The following is a 13,716-nucleotide window of genomic DNA, read 5'->3' on the forward strand; positions in this document are numbered from 1 at the left end:
CATGCCTGTATGTTTGTATCTTTTATTACACAGGAGCGAGATCTCCTGAAAACATTCAAGATCTCCTCGGACACGTTCGTGACGTACATGATGACACTGGAAGATCACTACCACTCGGACGTGGCCTACCACAACAGCCTCCACGCTGCTGATGTTGCCCAGTCCACCCATGTTCTGCTCTCTACCCCTGCCCTGGATGTGAGTTACCTTGTTTCAGCTGAGTTGTGGTGGGCAGGGTTGTGTTTGAAGGTGGGAGGGGCACTTCCTGATCTTCCGGGGGCTCAGTTTGCACTCCTTCAGACACTGATCTCTGCTCTGTGGGGACCAGTGACAGGATCCCAGGGAATGGCCTGAAGTTGTATCAGGGCAGGTTTAGGTTGGGTCTTAGAAAAAGGTTCTTCCCCCAGAGGGTGGTTGGGCACTGAACAGGCTCCCCAGGGCAGTGGTCACAGCACCAAGGCTGCCAGAGCTCAAGGAGTGTTTGGATGATACTCTGGGGCACACGGTGTGACTCTTGGGAATGGGTCTGTGCAGGGCTGAGGGTTGGACTGGATGATCCTTGTGGGTCCCTTCCAACTCAGTATATGCTATGGTTCTGTGATTAAGAAATCTCAGCAGCAGCCCTGCCTGAAATCGCTGTTTCATCTTCAGGAGCACAATCTGCTTGCAGACCTATCTTATGAGTCAGTGGCTTGTCCTCAGAAAACTAATTTTAAAAAGCACAATTTGTTTCTCTAAATCAACCTCCCAAACTGTTGAGGGATAAAACTTAAGGACCTCTCTGACAAATTCCTTCTTTCCTTTATAGGCTGTCTTCACGGATTTGGAAATCCTTGCTGCAATTTTTGCAGCTGCAATTCATGATGTGGATCACCCTGGGGTCTCCAATCAATTTCTTATTAATACAAGTGAGTTTTGTTTGGAATACAATCATAACTTCATCCACAAATTTGGAAACTTGTGGAAATGCTTTTTCCATTACATAAATGATGACTTGCAGACTGAATTGCCTTCTCAAAATATTGTGCAGTAAATGAGGGAGACATTTGGAAATAAAGCAATAATTAAAATGAAATTCCTAACAAAGGGAGCTATTGTAGTACAATTTGTAAAGTAGCCTTGTGAATATTACTACTCGCTAACATGTAATAATTCTTCCAGTCCCGAGTGCAAATTTTACCATTACTATAAGAGAAATAATGCTATTGCTATTGACAACCATAAAGCTAAATATTGTGGCTCATATTGTGTTCTGCAACAGGCTGAGCATGTATCTTGATTCCAAAATATGGGTATTGTTCTGTTTTGGAAAGAGTGTTTGCAGGATTCTGTTGTCAGTGACTCTGAAGCCGTAACTAAGTCAACTGAGTATTATTTTGTTCACTAAGACTGAGCAAAGGCTGTTTGTATTATAAACATAAATTCTGGGATTATCAAACCACAGGCTCTTGTCACTCATGGAGCAAAAAACAATCACAGAATCCTGGAATTATTTCCTTTCACTGCCTGCCATGGGCAGGGACACCTCCCACTACCCCAAGTTGCTCCAACCCCCGTCCAACCTGGCCTTGAACACTTCCAGGAGTGGGACATCCACAACCTCCCTGGGCAAGGAAACCCTCCCTGATTTACTGCACACAGATGAAACATTGCAGTGCCTAGGACAAGTGTTTGCTGTTTGAAGTCACCCATTTCACATGCTGGAATCACATATCTGTGTTCCTTTGCTAGATTCTGAGCTGGCCCTGATGTACAATGACGAGTCCGTCCTGGAGAACCACCACCTTGCTGTGGGTTTCAAACTGCTTCAGGAGGAGCACTGTGACATCTTCCAGAACCTGACCAAGAAGCAGCGTCAGACGCTCAGGAAGATGGTGATTGACATGGTATGAGCTGTGCGCACTCTGCTCCTCTTCCTAACCCAAAAACTGGCTTACTTGTGTGGCTGCCCCTGCTGACATCCTGTTTTTTCCACCTCTGTCAAGGTGTTGGCCACTGATATGTCCAAGCATATGAGTCTGTTAGCTGATCTGAAGACTATGGTGGAAACTAAGAAGGTGACCAGTTCAGGAGTTCTCCTTCTGGACAACTACACAGACAGAATACAGGTATGGCAGCCAAATTTCCTGGATTTTGTGTATTTTGTTCAGGATGAAGAAACCACATTCCTGTTTTTATTGTGGCTGTTAAATTGAACATACATAGAAGCTACTGACCTAAATTTTCAGCAGTCATTTTCTTCTGTAATAAGAATGGGTGCAAGGTGGTCCCATATATTTTAGGTGAAGAGGAGTATGGTTTTTGTAACACTAAGAGTATCTAAGTTCAAACATGCACATCCTTCTGAGGTTAGTCCATAAGGCTGAGTTTATGAGGGCCCTCAAATTTCTGTGCTGCTTTCTCCCATTTGTTTCTTCTGCTATAGCATTGCAAGAATTTTAATTTATGGCTCCATACCTAGAAGCAACTCCCAGTGAGCTGAAATTAGTGATGTGCAGTCTGTCTCCTATATAAATTCTTGATTTACAGAAATGACAAAGCAGTGCTGGAACAGGGTTACATAGTGAGCAGGACAAGATACATTCCGATCTGCTCTGCACTTTGATGACCAACTTCTTAAGAACAGGCTCATGGGAAAACTCCTTCAGTTTTTATTTAAGATTGATGATGTTAAGACAGGTCACTTTGCTGCTGTCTCAGTCCTTCTGGGCAGTTAGTCAGGCACATCTTGTGTGTGTCTGGAAGGGATATTACTCACTTAATAGTAGGAGCATTTAACCTACTTCCATGAGAGCATGGAAATGAATTTTGAATGGTGGGAAGCACCTGCATTCAAAAACAAACCTGTGTGATGTCATTAACATTGTTACAACTGCACCCCCTGTAAGTCTTGAGTTGTCTGAACACCAGAGAGCATGTGTTGCCTCTGAAGGGACTGTGGCAGCTGGGCTCATCTGTGGATATATACAATCAGAGAATCACAGTCTGGTTTGGGTTGGGTGTGACTTTAAAGCTTATTTAGTCCAACCCCTGCCATGGGCAGGGACACCTTCCACTATCCCAGGTTGCTCCAAGCCCTGTCCAACCTGGCCTTAGACACTTCCCAGGATGAGGCAGCCACAGTTTCTCTGGGCAACCTGTGCCAGGGCCTCACCACCCTCACAGGGAAGAAATCCTTCCCACTGTTCCATCTAACCCTGTCCTCTGGCAGTGGGAAGCCATTCCCCCTTATCCTGTCCCTCCAGGCCTTTGCCCCAAGTCCCTCTCCAGCTCTCTTGGAGCCCCTTTGGGCACTGGAAGGGGCTCTAAGGTGTCCTGGAGCCTTCTCTTCCCCAGGTGAACACCCCCAGCTCTCCCAGCCTGTCTCCAGAGCAGAGGGGCTCCAGCCCTTGGAGCACCTCTGTGGCCTCCTCTGGACCTGCTCTAACAGGTCCACATCTTTAACATGGTATGATGGAACAATGTTAATATTTTTATGGGCTGTTTCATAATCAAGGAGTCTTGTGGTCAAATGTTCTGCAATAAGTGAGCAGATACAGCTTGAAACCATCTCCTTTTTCCATTTGATTTTATGCGTTTTCTGATTAATGTAATTGCAGGTTCTCCGAAATATGGTACATTGTGCAGACCTGAGTAATCCCACAAAGTCTCTGGAGCTGTACCGGCAGTGGACAGACAGGATCATGGAGGAGTTCTTCCAGCAGGGAGACAAGGAGAGAGAAAGAGGAATGGAAATCAGCCCGATGTGTGACAAACACACCGCTTCGGTGGAGAAATCACAGGTGATTGGCCCTAAGCTGCAGTTCTTACTGCCTGAGCTTGTAGTTTTAAAGCAGAGACAAAATTCATCTGCTCTCTCCAGCACAATTAGGCAATGAGCCAACTGTTCAGAGGGTTGGTTCTGATCGACCCTGACATCCAGCTGTGCCTGGAGCTCACACAGACTGATGAGGCTGCTCAGGCTCCTCTCTGTGCCCCTCGGCGTCTCCTCATTTCCAAACGCGTGTTCATCTTGCCCTGTTCGTGTCCCAGTTTCCAGGAGGAGTTGGTTTCCTTTTGTTCCCCAGTCTTGAAAAGTGCAATTCTACTCTCCACATCCTCCTGCCCGGTCTTTCCTGCTTTCACAGCCTCTGTTAATTAGCACCTCCTAAACGTACTGACATTGTACCCTGGGTTAGACATTTATAGCAGTACCAGCCCCATTGAACTGCAGGGTTAGGAGCTTCTCCCGGCTGAGATCCACTTCAGGACACTGGACAATATTCAGGACAGTTTTGTAGTGCATGATCCATCTGGTGAAGTTAGAGGACTGCTGGAACTGCTGTGTGCAGGATGAAGGCACAGAAATAGTCATTTATGTCAATACAAACCTTAAAAGGAGCTGGATTTACCCCATTTTTTGAGATGAACTGGCTCATCCCTTGTTCTGATTCATAAATTAAATGGTTTCAAGCTCAGATTTTGTTCTGACCTTTGTAGTACAGGCCATAAAATTTCACCCAGATAGTCTGTAATGAAACCAGTAATTTATGTTTGCCTAAACATATTCCAACTTTTATATAATGGTGTCTTGGTTGTTGTTTTTGAATGACTAGAGCAAGTCATCATTGAGGTTTTTCAGCTTGAATAAGTAACAAAATTGATGATAATTATTTCCAAATGTCCTCTCAGGCTAAGCCAAGTGGTTTCAAAATTATTCACTCACCCGCATGGTGATTTTGTTGGAAAAATCTGTCTTATTTGTTAACCTAACAAGAAATGAATCCTTCAGCCAGGCTCAGCCAGAAAATGCCCATGTGCTCCACATGTGAGCTCCAATTCATTATTTGTTTCACATATGCACTTGACAGAGGCTTCAAAATGGCATTTTTGCTATGCAAAAGGGACAGGAATTGCACAAAATGGCCCTCATAGGAATCCCAAAGGAGAAAGGGAGGTGGCATGTCCATGCTGGAGGGAAAGAAGGAGTTGATTGGAAAAGAGTATGCAAGTATTGCAAAGCTTGAGATGTCACCTCTTTACATCAAAATATTTTAGGATCAATGCTGAGCCGTGTGGTTATGCCATGTTATTCCAGTTTTTCCATGATCTGGGATGTTTATAAAGAAACAATGACCCTATTAATGAGTGCTGATCTTTACCCATTGCTGCTGTAGAGCCCTTGAGCATTTTGGGTGGCAGCAAAGCCATGAGCTAACCATAGAGAATCCTTTTTTTTTTTCCCTTTAAAAGTGCTCCGGAACATGTGCTGCAGGAAATTTTCATCACCTTTTTGTTTGAGCTGCCTCAACTGTATGTTACAATTGAATGTTAATGGTTCTATTGACATCCTGTTGTGTCTGAAGGAGCCATGTGTGATTTCCAAAGCAAACATCTGCATGTTGGGGCTGGCTCCTCGGAGAGCCATTTTCCTGCTGCACAGAAACCTTGTCCAGCAGAGCGAGGAGAAGTGACACATTCTGCCAAGAGGGAAGAATTTCAATCCTCTTTATGGCCATTCAGTTTTCTCCATCCTGGACGTACGTCCTCTCTTAGTCAGACAATTGAAGGATGATTTAGCTCAGAGCTTACGCCGGCGGAAGGACTGACGGACTCAGCCACAGCCCTCACTCTTTCCATCGCCGACACGTCACTCCAGGGGGGTCGGACAGCAGTGGCCTGTCCTCTTCATGCAGGAGGAGGATTCTTGGGATGAGCTGACCTGCTTTCTGGGTTCTTTCCAAAACAAAATGAAAGGAAAGAGAGTCTCTAGCTGGGCCAGCTCCTCAGAGAAACACAGTAGCTGCTTTGGCAGAGTGGAGGAGAAAAACTGAAATGTTTGAAGCTGCAGGAGCACTAAACAGTTCAGAATAGGCACAAACTACACACTGTAGTAAAATACACCTAAAGCTTGAACTGCAGTCCATAAGGCAGGGACATTCGGTCTTAGGATGGCTGCTTGCCTTGGGAGCACTGGTGTATTCCCAGCTCTCAGCCAAGTGTGTACCCTGGGGTAAGGGCACAGTGGCCATAAATGCACCAGCCTTGTTACTGGGGAATTCTGAGAGGAGCAGGGATGTTTAAAACCCCACATGCTGCTAGGGATGGAATTGGCAGTTCTATCTGTTGAATTTCCTGTTGGCTCCTGATTTTAGTTAAACTTCAATCTAAGGCTTGATTTTGGACAGCAACCTAACCCAAGGTTGTAGGTGGAGTTCTGGGTATCAGATGATTTTGTCCGTGATTATGCTGTGCTGGTTTGGAGACTTGCTCTGGGGTGGGTATTTTGCTTGTAAAAATCAGGTATTGCCATAAATTGAACTTTTTAGACACCCACCTTCTCCTAGTCATTCCCTTCCCCTAAGTGTGAGTGTTCCTGTGTTCCCAGGTGGGATTCATTGACTACATCGTCCATCCACTCTGGGAGACATGGGCTGACCTGGTGCAGCCTGATGCCCAGGACATCCTGGACACGCTGGAGGACAACAGGAACTGGTACCAGAGCATGATACCTCAGAGCCCATCCCCTCCCCTGGAGGAGCGGGGCCAGGACTGCCAGGGCCTCATGGAGAAGTTCCAGTTTGAACTGACACTGGAGGAGGAGGACTCGGATGGGCCAGAGAAGGACGGCGAGAGCATCGGCTACTTCAGCAATACACAGACACTCTGCGTGGCCGAGCCGGGGGAGGAGGAGCCCCAGAGGGAAGCAAACATAGAGATTGTGACAGAAGACACATCTCCTGTCGACACATAATGTCCTGGACCCATGTGAGTGGATTTTAACACTTAAGGAGCATGCAAGCAGTCTCACGGACAGCCTGCAGCGGGGTCTGAGGCCTCTGTCCCACAGTGGCTTAAAGACCCTCCCAGCTACTTGAGATTGGAGTCAGGGTTAAAGATCGTGTAGTGAATGATTGCTCAGGAAATTACCAGGTGATTTACGTTGTGGTTTGAGCCTTGTCAGCCAAGAGCATCATGTTGTCCTGGAGCTGGCTTGGGTCGGGACTGAGGCGTCAATGACACACAACTGAGAGATTTTATACTGTTAGTTTTGGAATTTATACCAGTTAGACTGATAGAAACTACTGATTAATAACTCTCCATATAAAACCTGTCCACCCAACCACCTGTCTGCAGACCTGTGTGCCTTCTTTGTAAACACTTTCATGTCTTTTCAAGAGTCTCTTAATTAAATACACAGAGTTTAGTATTCAAAAGCAACACAAAGTGTTTCAGAATTGACGGATACTTTTTTGATTCTTCCTGTTACAAGAAGCAGTCTTCCTTTTTTTCATGGGCAATACCTGTCACTTTATTGCAGTTAATCACTTTGACAGACTAAACAGAAGGGGAAACCCTCTGGTTTGCATTACTGCACCTTTAATCGTCTTCTTAATACCCCTTGTGACCTGTTTTAAGTCACTTCATACCATCATGCACCGTCTCTGTTCTCTTGCTTGGAACAACAGTATTTTTTCCTCACAGGGTTTGGTTTTGTGGTGAGCAGGACAGAGGACAGGTTGTTTCCATGGCACAGTGCAGTACAAACATGAGTAAGGCAGTGTGTGACACATGTTCCCCCTCGGCAGCTCCTTGGAATTTGCACGCTCGGATATTTGTGTTTCGCCTCTCGTCCACGTTTCCTAGGTTTAGGCCCACCATCCTCCTCCTGCACTGCCTCGAGCTCTAACACCTCCATTACTGTTTATAACAGTGTATTTATTACGTAATGTATATACTGTAATGTTTTGTAAGTTATTAATTTATATGAATTAGCATTGCCTGTCGGCGGCGATGTTAACGGTGTAGAAAACTCGGAATAAGAGTTGCCTTTTTTTCTTGTAACCTTTTGTATTGCATAAAGTACAAGAACCTGAACATAGCTGGAGAGACAGACGCAACCCAGGAAGGGCATTCGGGTGGCAGCCGCCCGTGGGAGGGGTGGCACCAGACCCCAGGGCAGTTGGGAGTGAACAGAGAGACGGGGAAGCGAACAAAGAAACCCCCCGAGAACGGGCTGGCTTTTAAATGTCACGTTCCAATTTCTGAACAACCCAATGTGAATTTCTATGACAAAAATGTGAACTGATGTAATAATTGTGCTGTGAAACTTCCTCTGACAAAGCTTGTCCGGCATCGTGAGCGGTGTCAATCTCAGTTTGTAAAATATGTTTCAAGCTTTTTGGTCCAACTTGTGACTAACTAGTTAATGACAATAGCACAGTTGTGCATGATCAATGGGTTTGTTTGTCTGTTGAACACTGCATTGTTCCAGGTGGTTATTTTATTGTTTCCAAAAGTTTCACACAATGTATGTTATAGTATTATATATTGTGTTCAGATGCATTCTTAAGAGATTTTTATATGAAGTGAATAAATGAAAGCATGACCCTTCCTGTGGCTCTTCATGATGCTTTTGTCAACGAGTCAGCGCGAGCTGTGTCACCACCACTTGGGGGACAGCAAAATGGAACCCTCCAAGCCCAGAACATGCCCATGCCCCAAATCCAGAACATGCCTGTGTCTGAAACCCAGAACCTTTTCTTGGCCAAAACCCAAAATCATCCCATAGCCAAAACCCAGGACCTCCCACAGCTGAAACCCAGAACCTCCTACAGCCAAAACTCAGGACCTTCCCACAGGCAAACCCAAAACTGTCCCATAGCTAAAACCAGAACTTCCCACAGCTGAAACCCAGAACTGTCCTATGCCCAAAACCCAGAACCCTCCTACAGCCAAAACCCAGAACCATCCTGTGGCTCAAACACAGGATCCTCCCACAGCCAAAGCTAGAACCCTCACATGGCCAAAACCCAGAACCTCCCACAGCCCAAACCCAGTGGACACGGAGGAGCCCTTGCCTTACGCACGGGAAGAGGAGGGTTCCTGTGTCCGGAGGGCACGGCCACCCTCCATGGTGGGCTGGAGCCCGTGGCCTTCCTGGCGGGGCCGGTGTGGCGGCGACAGGAAGTCGCGCGCAGACAGGAAGCCATGGCTGCGCACCGGGACGGCCCCCAGGCCACTTTCATGTCCCGGCCTGACCCAAAACAACCAACTTTCCAGTAAAAAACATCCTGCTGACAGGCGCTTGAGGGGACACGGGGACTCTGTGCTGCCCTTGCTGTGGCAATGCCAGCGGTGCTCCCACTGTGGCACTGTGTGAGCCTCCACAAGCTTGTCCTGGATTCACTGGCTCCAAAGTGAAGCCGCGTGAAAGCAAGTGTGGATCCCTCATCCCACATCTGTTTTCCCACCCAGCACTCCATGGCAGCAGCAACTGCCAACCCACCTTCCTGCAAATCCCTCCTATCCCAGCGGAAGGGGCTTCAGCCTCAGCTCACCCTGGGCTTGGCAGCCGATGCCAGCACCTCTCGGGGGATTCTCCCAGCACCATGCCAGGAGGTTAATAGTACTTTCTCTCTCAATGAATTCATGGAATCCCAGAATGGTTTGGGTTGGAAGGGACCTCAAAACTCATCAGTTTCACCTCCTGCCATGGGCAGGGACACCTCCCACTATCCCAGGTTGCTCCAAGCCCTGTCCAGCCTGACCTTGGACACTTCCAGGGATGAGGCACCCACAGCTTCTCTGGGCAACCTGTGCCAGGGCCTCCCCACTCTCACAGGGAAGAATTTCCTCCTAATCTCTAATTCAAATCTCTCCTCTTTTAGTTTAAAACCATTCCCCTCTTCACATCCTTTCCACGTTCCTTTGCTGTGCTGGCTGTGTCCTGCTGCGGCCAGCACTGTGCCCACAGCTCCCAGCAATGTGCAGAGATGGGAAACGGGTTATTGGGCTGGAAAAACATTGGCAGTTCTGGATGGGGAAGGTGCCTAAGCAGGATAGACAGCAGAGCTGGGGCTGCAGGTGAAGCACCCGCCCCGCATCCAGAGGTGTGTTAGGGGAGATGATGTGGCCGGTGGTGTCCATGGCTGCAGGGCCAGCACGGGGGTTCTGCCCTGGCCCACTCCCCTCTGCCCACACCCCCTCCCCTCCAGCCTCCCCTTACTTTATTCCTGTCCTTTTTCCATGACCTAGTTCTGCCAGGCAGTAGCTTCCTCGTGAACAGGGGAACGCAGCAGCGCAGTTCTGGTGCTGTGAGCAGACGCCTTTCCCTGCTCCTTCCCAGCAGCAGCAGAAAAATGCTCCAGTGGCCTTTATGCTGCAAAACCAACCCAGATTCCTTCTGTTTCCCTTCCATTTTTGGGGTGGGAAATCCCAGTTCAGGTAGGAGGTGGTTTGCTGGCTCAGTTTCCTCAGTTCCTGGGGGGATGATGATGATGCCTTGGCTCTGCTTCCCCATCCTCACATCCAGAGCTCCTGTGGGGTTTGCATGGTTTTGCTCAGCATGGGAAGCACGTCGGTGTGGAGGCAGCAATGCTCTGCTCCCTCCTTGCTCCAGAGTGGCCTGGATAGACAGGGCTGATGGATCCTGCTCCCCCTCCCTGGTGGTCCCCCCAGTCACTTCCAGCAGTCCCCCAGCAGGTCCTGGAGGGGCTGAGGTGCGCGGGGTAGATGGTGTGGAGGGGCTCAGGACCTCCAGCCTCCCGGAACACAGATGCATACCCTGTCCCCTCCATGCTGCCAGTGTCAATGATGGATGTTCCCCACAGCCCCCGAGTGGCAGCTGTCCTTGTCCCCAAGGACATAGTTTCCTGCTGAGGCCATGGAGCTGGGATTTCAGGGGGATTTCCACCACCCACAGGCGTCAATCCTGGGGATGAGCACTGGGAGCAGAGCTGGCCCTTTCCAGCTGCCCAGGGCGCGGGGACAAGGGTCCCGCAGAGCCCCCACCGCTGCCAGGAAACTTCTGACCTGGAGGTCAGAGTTGTTCATGGAAACCATGATGCAGAGAAATAAAATAATAAACCAGCCTTGTTGCTGTTTCCCATGGAGCACAGGCTGCACTACTGGAGGTGGGGCTGGATTTCCATGGGCTTTTTCCCCCCAGTCCATAGGAATTAGGGATGAGTGTGGGTGTTCCCACCTGCCCAGTGATGTAAGACAGAGCTGGAACAAAGGACAAGTGACAAGACAAGAGGAAATGGCCTCAAGTTGCACCGGGGAGGTTTAGTTTGGATAATAGGGAAAATTTCTCCATGAAAAGGACCGTCCAGAGCAGTCATGGAGTCCCCCATCCCTGGATAGCTTTAAAAGCCGTGTGGATGCGGCACTTCGGGACATGGGGTAGTGATGGCCTTGGCAGTGCTGGGGGGGAACGATTGGATTTGATGGGCTCAGAGGGCTTTTCCTACCTAAACAATTCAGTGATTCTATGATTCTCTGCCCGTGGTCCACAGACCAATGTCCCTCTGTGTGCCAGCCAGCAGGACAGAGCATTTCCCAGGTTATAAATCCAACCATAAGGATTTGCAAAGTGCCGGAAGTGGTTTGCTCACGGAGGATATTTGGGTACCACTGGTGCAGAGTTCACCTAAAGGTCCTACAGATGAAAAAAGAGAAATGAAAATGCAAAGCACTGACAGTTTTGCAGTCAAAAACAGGAAGGAGCTGGAGGCTGGTGCACAAAGAGCAGATTTTATCGGGTCTGAGGCGCTGGAACGGAGCCAAGTTCTCCCAGCACCGGCACCTTCGTGTGAAGCTGGGAGCTGGGACTGGTACGGGGAGAGTAGTGGGATCCGGGGCTGGCCACGAAGGACAGGGCAGGTTGTGGTTCAGCTGATATGGTTCGAGATGTGTTTAGGTGTTTTACCTCTCCCAAATATCCCTTTTAGGGTGACACAAGGAGCCCAATCCCAAGGTCTCCCCATTCCCAAGGGCTCCCTGTCCCCAGGGTCTCCCTGTCCCCAAGGGCTTCCTGTCCTCAGGTGCTCCCTTCCCCAGAGGCACCCTAAGCCCTGCTCTTGCTGCATGGTTTTTGCTCGGGGGGGGGTATTTCTGTCATCCCTGTCTGATGCTGTCATCGATTCTCTCACTGCAGTGCTGGGGACATTTGGGATCACAGAGCTCTGGCTCACAAGGGACTGTGGGATGACCCCCCTCTTGCGGGGGCAGGATGGGCTCTGCAGCCTCCATATCAGTCCAGAGTGGGGTCTCCTGGGACACTCCTTGGTTTTATGGGGTTGCCCATGCTGTGATTTACTGCTGGGAGCACTGGGATTCACATGCTGGGAACTGGGCAGAACTTTTCTTGGTGGCACAGTCATGCAAGAGGGGCCAAACGCTCTCCTTGCTCCCGACCGCTGGTGCAGCTGTGGTTTGGCACTGTTTTGGGGGCTGCAGGGGTGCTGGGGCAGGGACGACACATGGGGAACAGCAGGACCAGCTGTGTATGTACTGCCCGCACATCTGTACAGCCCCGTCCTGCCCGTGCACATCTGTACGGCCCCATCCTGTCCATGCACAGCTGCACAGCTCCATCTGCTGAGCTCCCGACCGCTGCACAGCGCAGAGCACCGGGAAACTCCACCGCCGGGATATGCATGGCGGGAATGGGAGTGTCTGCCGTAGGGACATGCCCTGCAAGGACACGCAGAGCAGGGACATGCTCTGCAGGGACACGCACACAGTCGGGGTGCGGCTCACCTGGCGCCATGCACAACTGGAGCCCCCAGACAGCTGGAACAGTTTGTGGCGGGGCCCCGAAGAGCTGGAGATGTGTCCAGTTGCAGTCCCACACAGCCAGGGTTGTGCACAGCTGGAATGGTGCACAGCTGGACTTCTGCACAGCTGGGTGCTGAGCACAGATGGTGCTTGTGCACAGCTGGATCTCCACATAAGTGGGTGCCTGCACAACTGGAGCCGTGCAGAGCTGGATTCTTGCATATTATAACCATTCATGGCTGGATTCCTGCACAACTGGAACCCTACGCAGCTGGAGGCAGTGGCTCCAGGACTGTGTTGGGGTGCTCACCTTTGAGAATCCCTCTGCCTTCACTGCCTCATTGAGTAGATGCTTCCCCGCACAGCCCCTCGCCCTCTCCCCACTCCGACGCACTCAGGCATCGCTCCCTCCAGCTCCCTGGGAGATCATGGATTCACCTTCACCTGGATGATGTGCAGCTGGTGGGGTCCCACCTGCCCTGCCTGGCCCACCCTCAGCCTCAGCCCAACTCCTTTGTTCCCCATTACATCCAACACCACCTCCAGCTCCCACGCATTTTTTATGGAATTTTACCATCTGGGACTTGCAGAAAATCCTTTTATTTACATAGGAGGGATAAATGGTTTTCCCTGGCAATGTGGGGCAGGGTGGCGGACCAAACACATGAAGGGCATCTAAGGTGCTTGACCAAATGTAGTGTTGCCACCACATCACATGTGAGGAGTCACAAGGCTTGAGGTCACACATTGCAGCTACAGCAAAGGTTTGATTTCCATCTGCCTTGAAAATCAGCTCTCCACGAAGTGTCTTCCCACCCTGGAAGGGCAAAGGAGACCCCAGCAAGGACTGTGCCCTTCACAGGGAGTTGGAGAGCATCTTCTTGGGGTTTGGGGACCACTGGGGGCAAACTCTTTTCCTCCTGCCTGTCTTTGCTAAAGCCTCCTCTGCCTCAGGGTGACCTGTGCCCCTGTAGACCCTGTGTCAGGCTTTTGGGCAAGGTTGGCATTGTGCCAGTGGAGCACCTGGGGGATCACCCGTAAGAGCCCCTGAATGCTTGAGAAATGGCCCTTCCACAGCAAAATACAAGTAAATCCTTGTACCACACCAAAGTCTACTTGTAGGGTTGGGAGGGGCGACAGAGGTGGGAGAGTTTTTGACAGCAGAAGAGTAGG

General features: G+C 49.7%; 1 protein-coding gene across 6 annotated transcripts in view; it reads left to right on the forward strand.

Moving 5' to 3' along the window:
• The window catches only part of PDE4B (phosphodiesterase 4B), a 198,522-nt gene extending 190,150 nt beyond the window's left edge, over positions 1-8,372 (forward strand). For 5 of the 6 annotated variants that reach the window (XM_032697263.1, XM_032697264.1, XM_032697266.1 and 2 more), the window contains 6 exons: positions 34-198; positions 809-908; positions 1,732-1,886; positions 1,986-2,108; positions 3,600-3,782; positions 6,368-8,291. In XM_032697263.1, the coding sequence (XP_032553154.1) occupies positions 34-198; positions 809-908; positions 1,732-1,886; positions 1,986-2,108; positions 3,600-3,782; positions 6,368-6,733 (1,092 nt within the window). In that variant the 3' untranslated portion in view covers positions 6,734-8,291. Of the gene's footprint in view, positions 1-33; positions 199-808; positions 909-1,731; positions 1,887-1,985; positions 2,109-3,599; positions 3,783-6,367 lie in introns of all 6 variants that reach the window. The other variant, XM_032697262.1, reaches the window with a different exon arrangement.
• The last annotated feature ends 5,344 nt before the right edge of the window (positions 8,373-13,716 follow it).

This window comes from Chiroxiphia lanceolata, chromosome 9 (assembly GCF_009829145.1).
Source record: "Chiroxiphia lanceolata isolate bChiLan1 chromosome 9, bChiLan1.pri, whole genome shotgun sequence".
Lineage (NCBI taxonomy): Eukaryota > Metazoa > Chordata > Aves > Passeriformes > Pipridae > Chiroxiphia > Chiroxiphia lanceolata.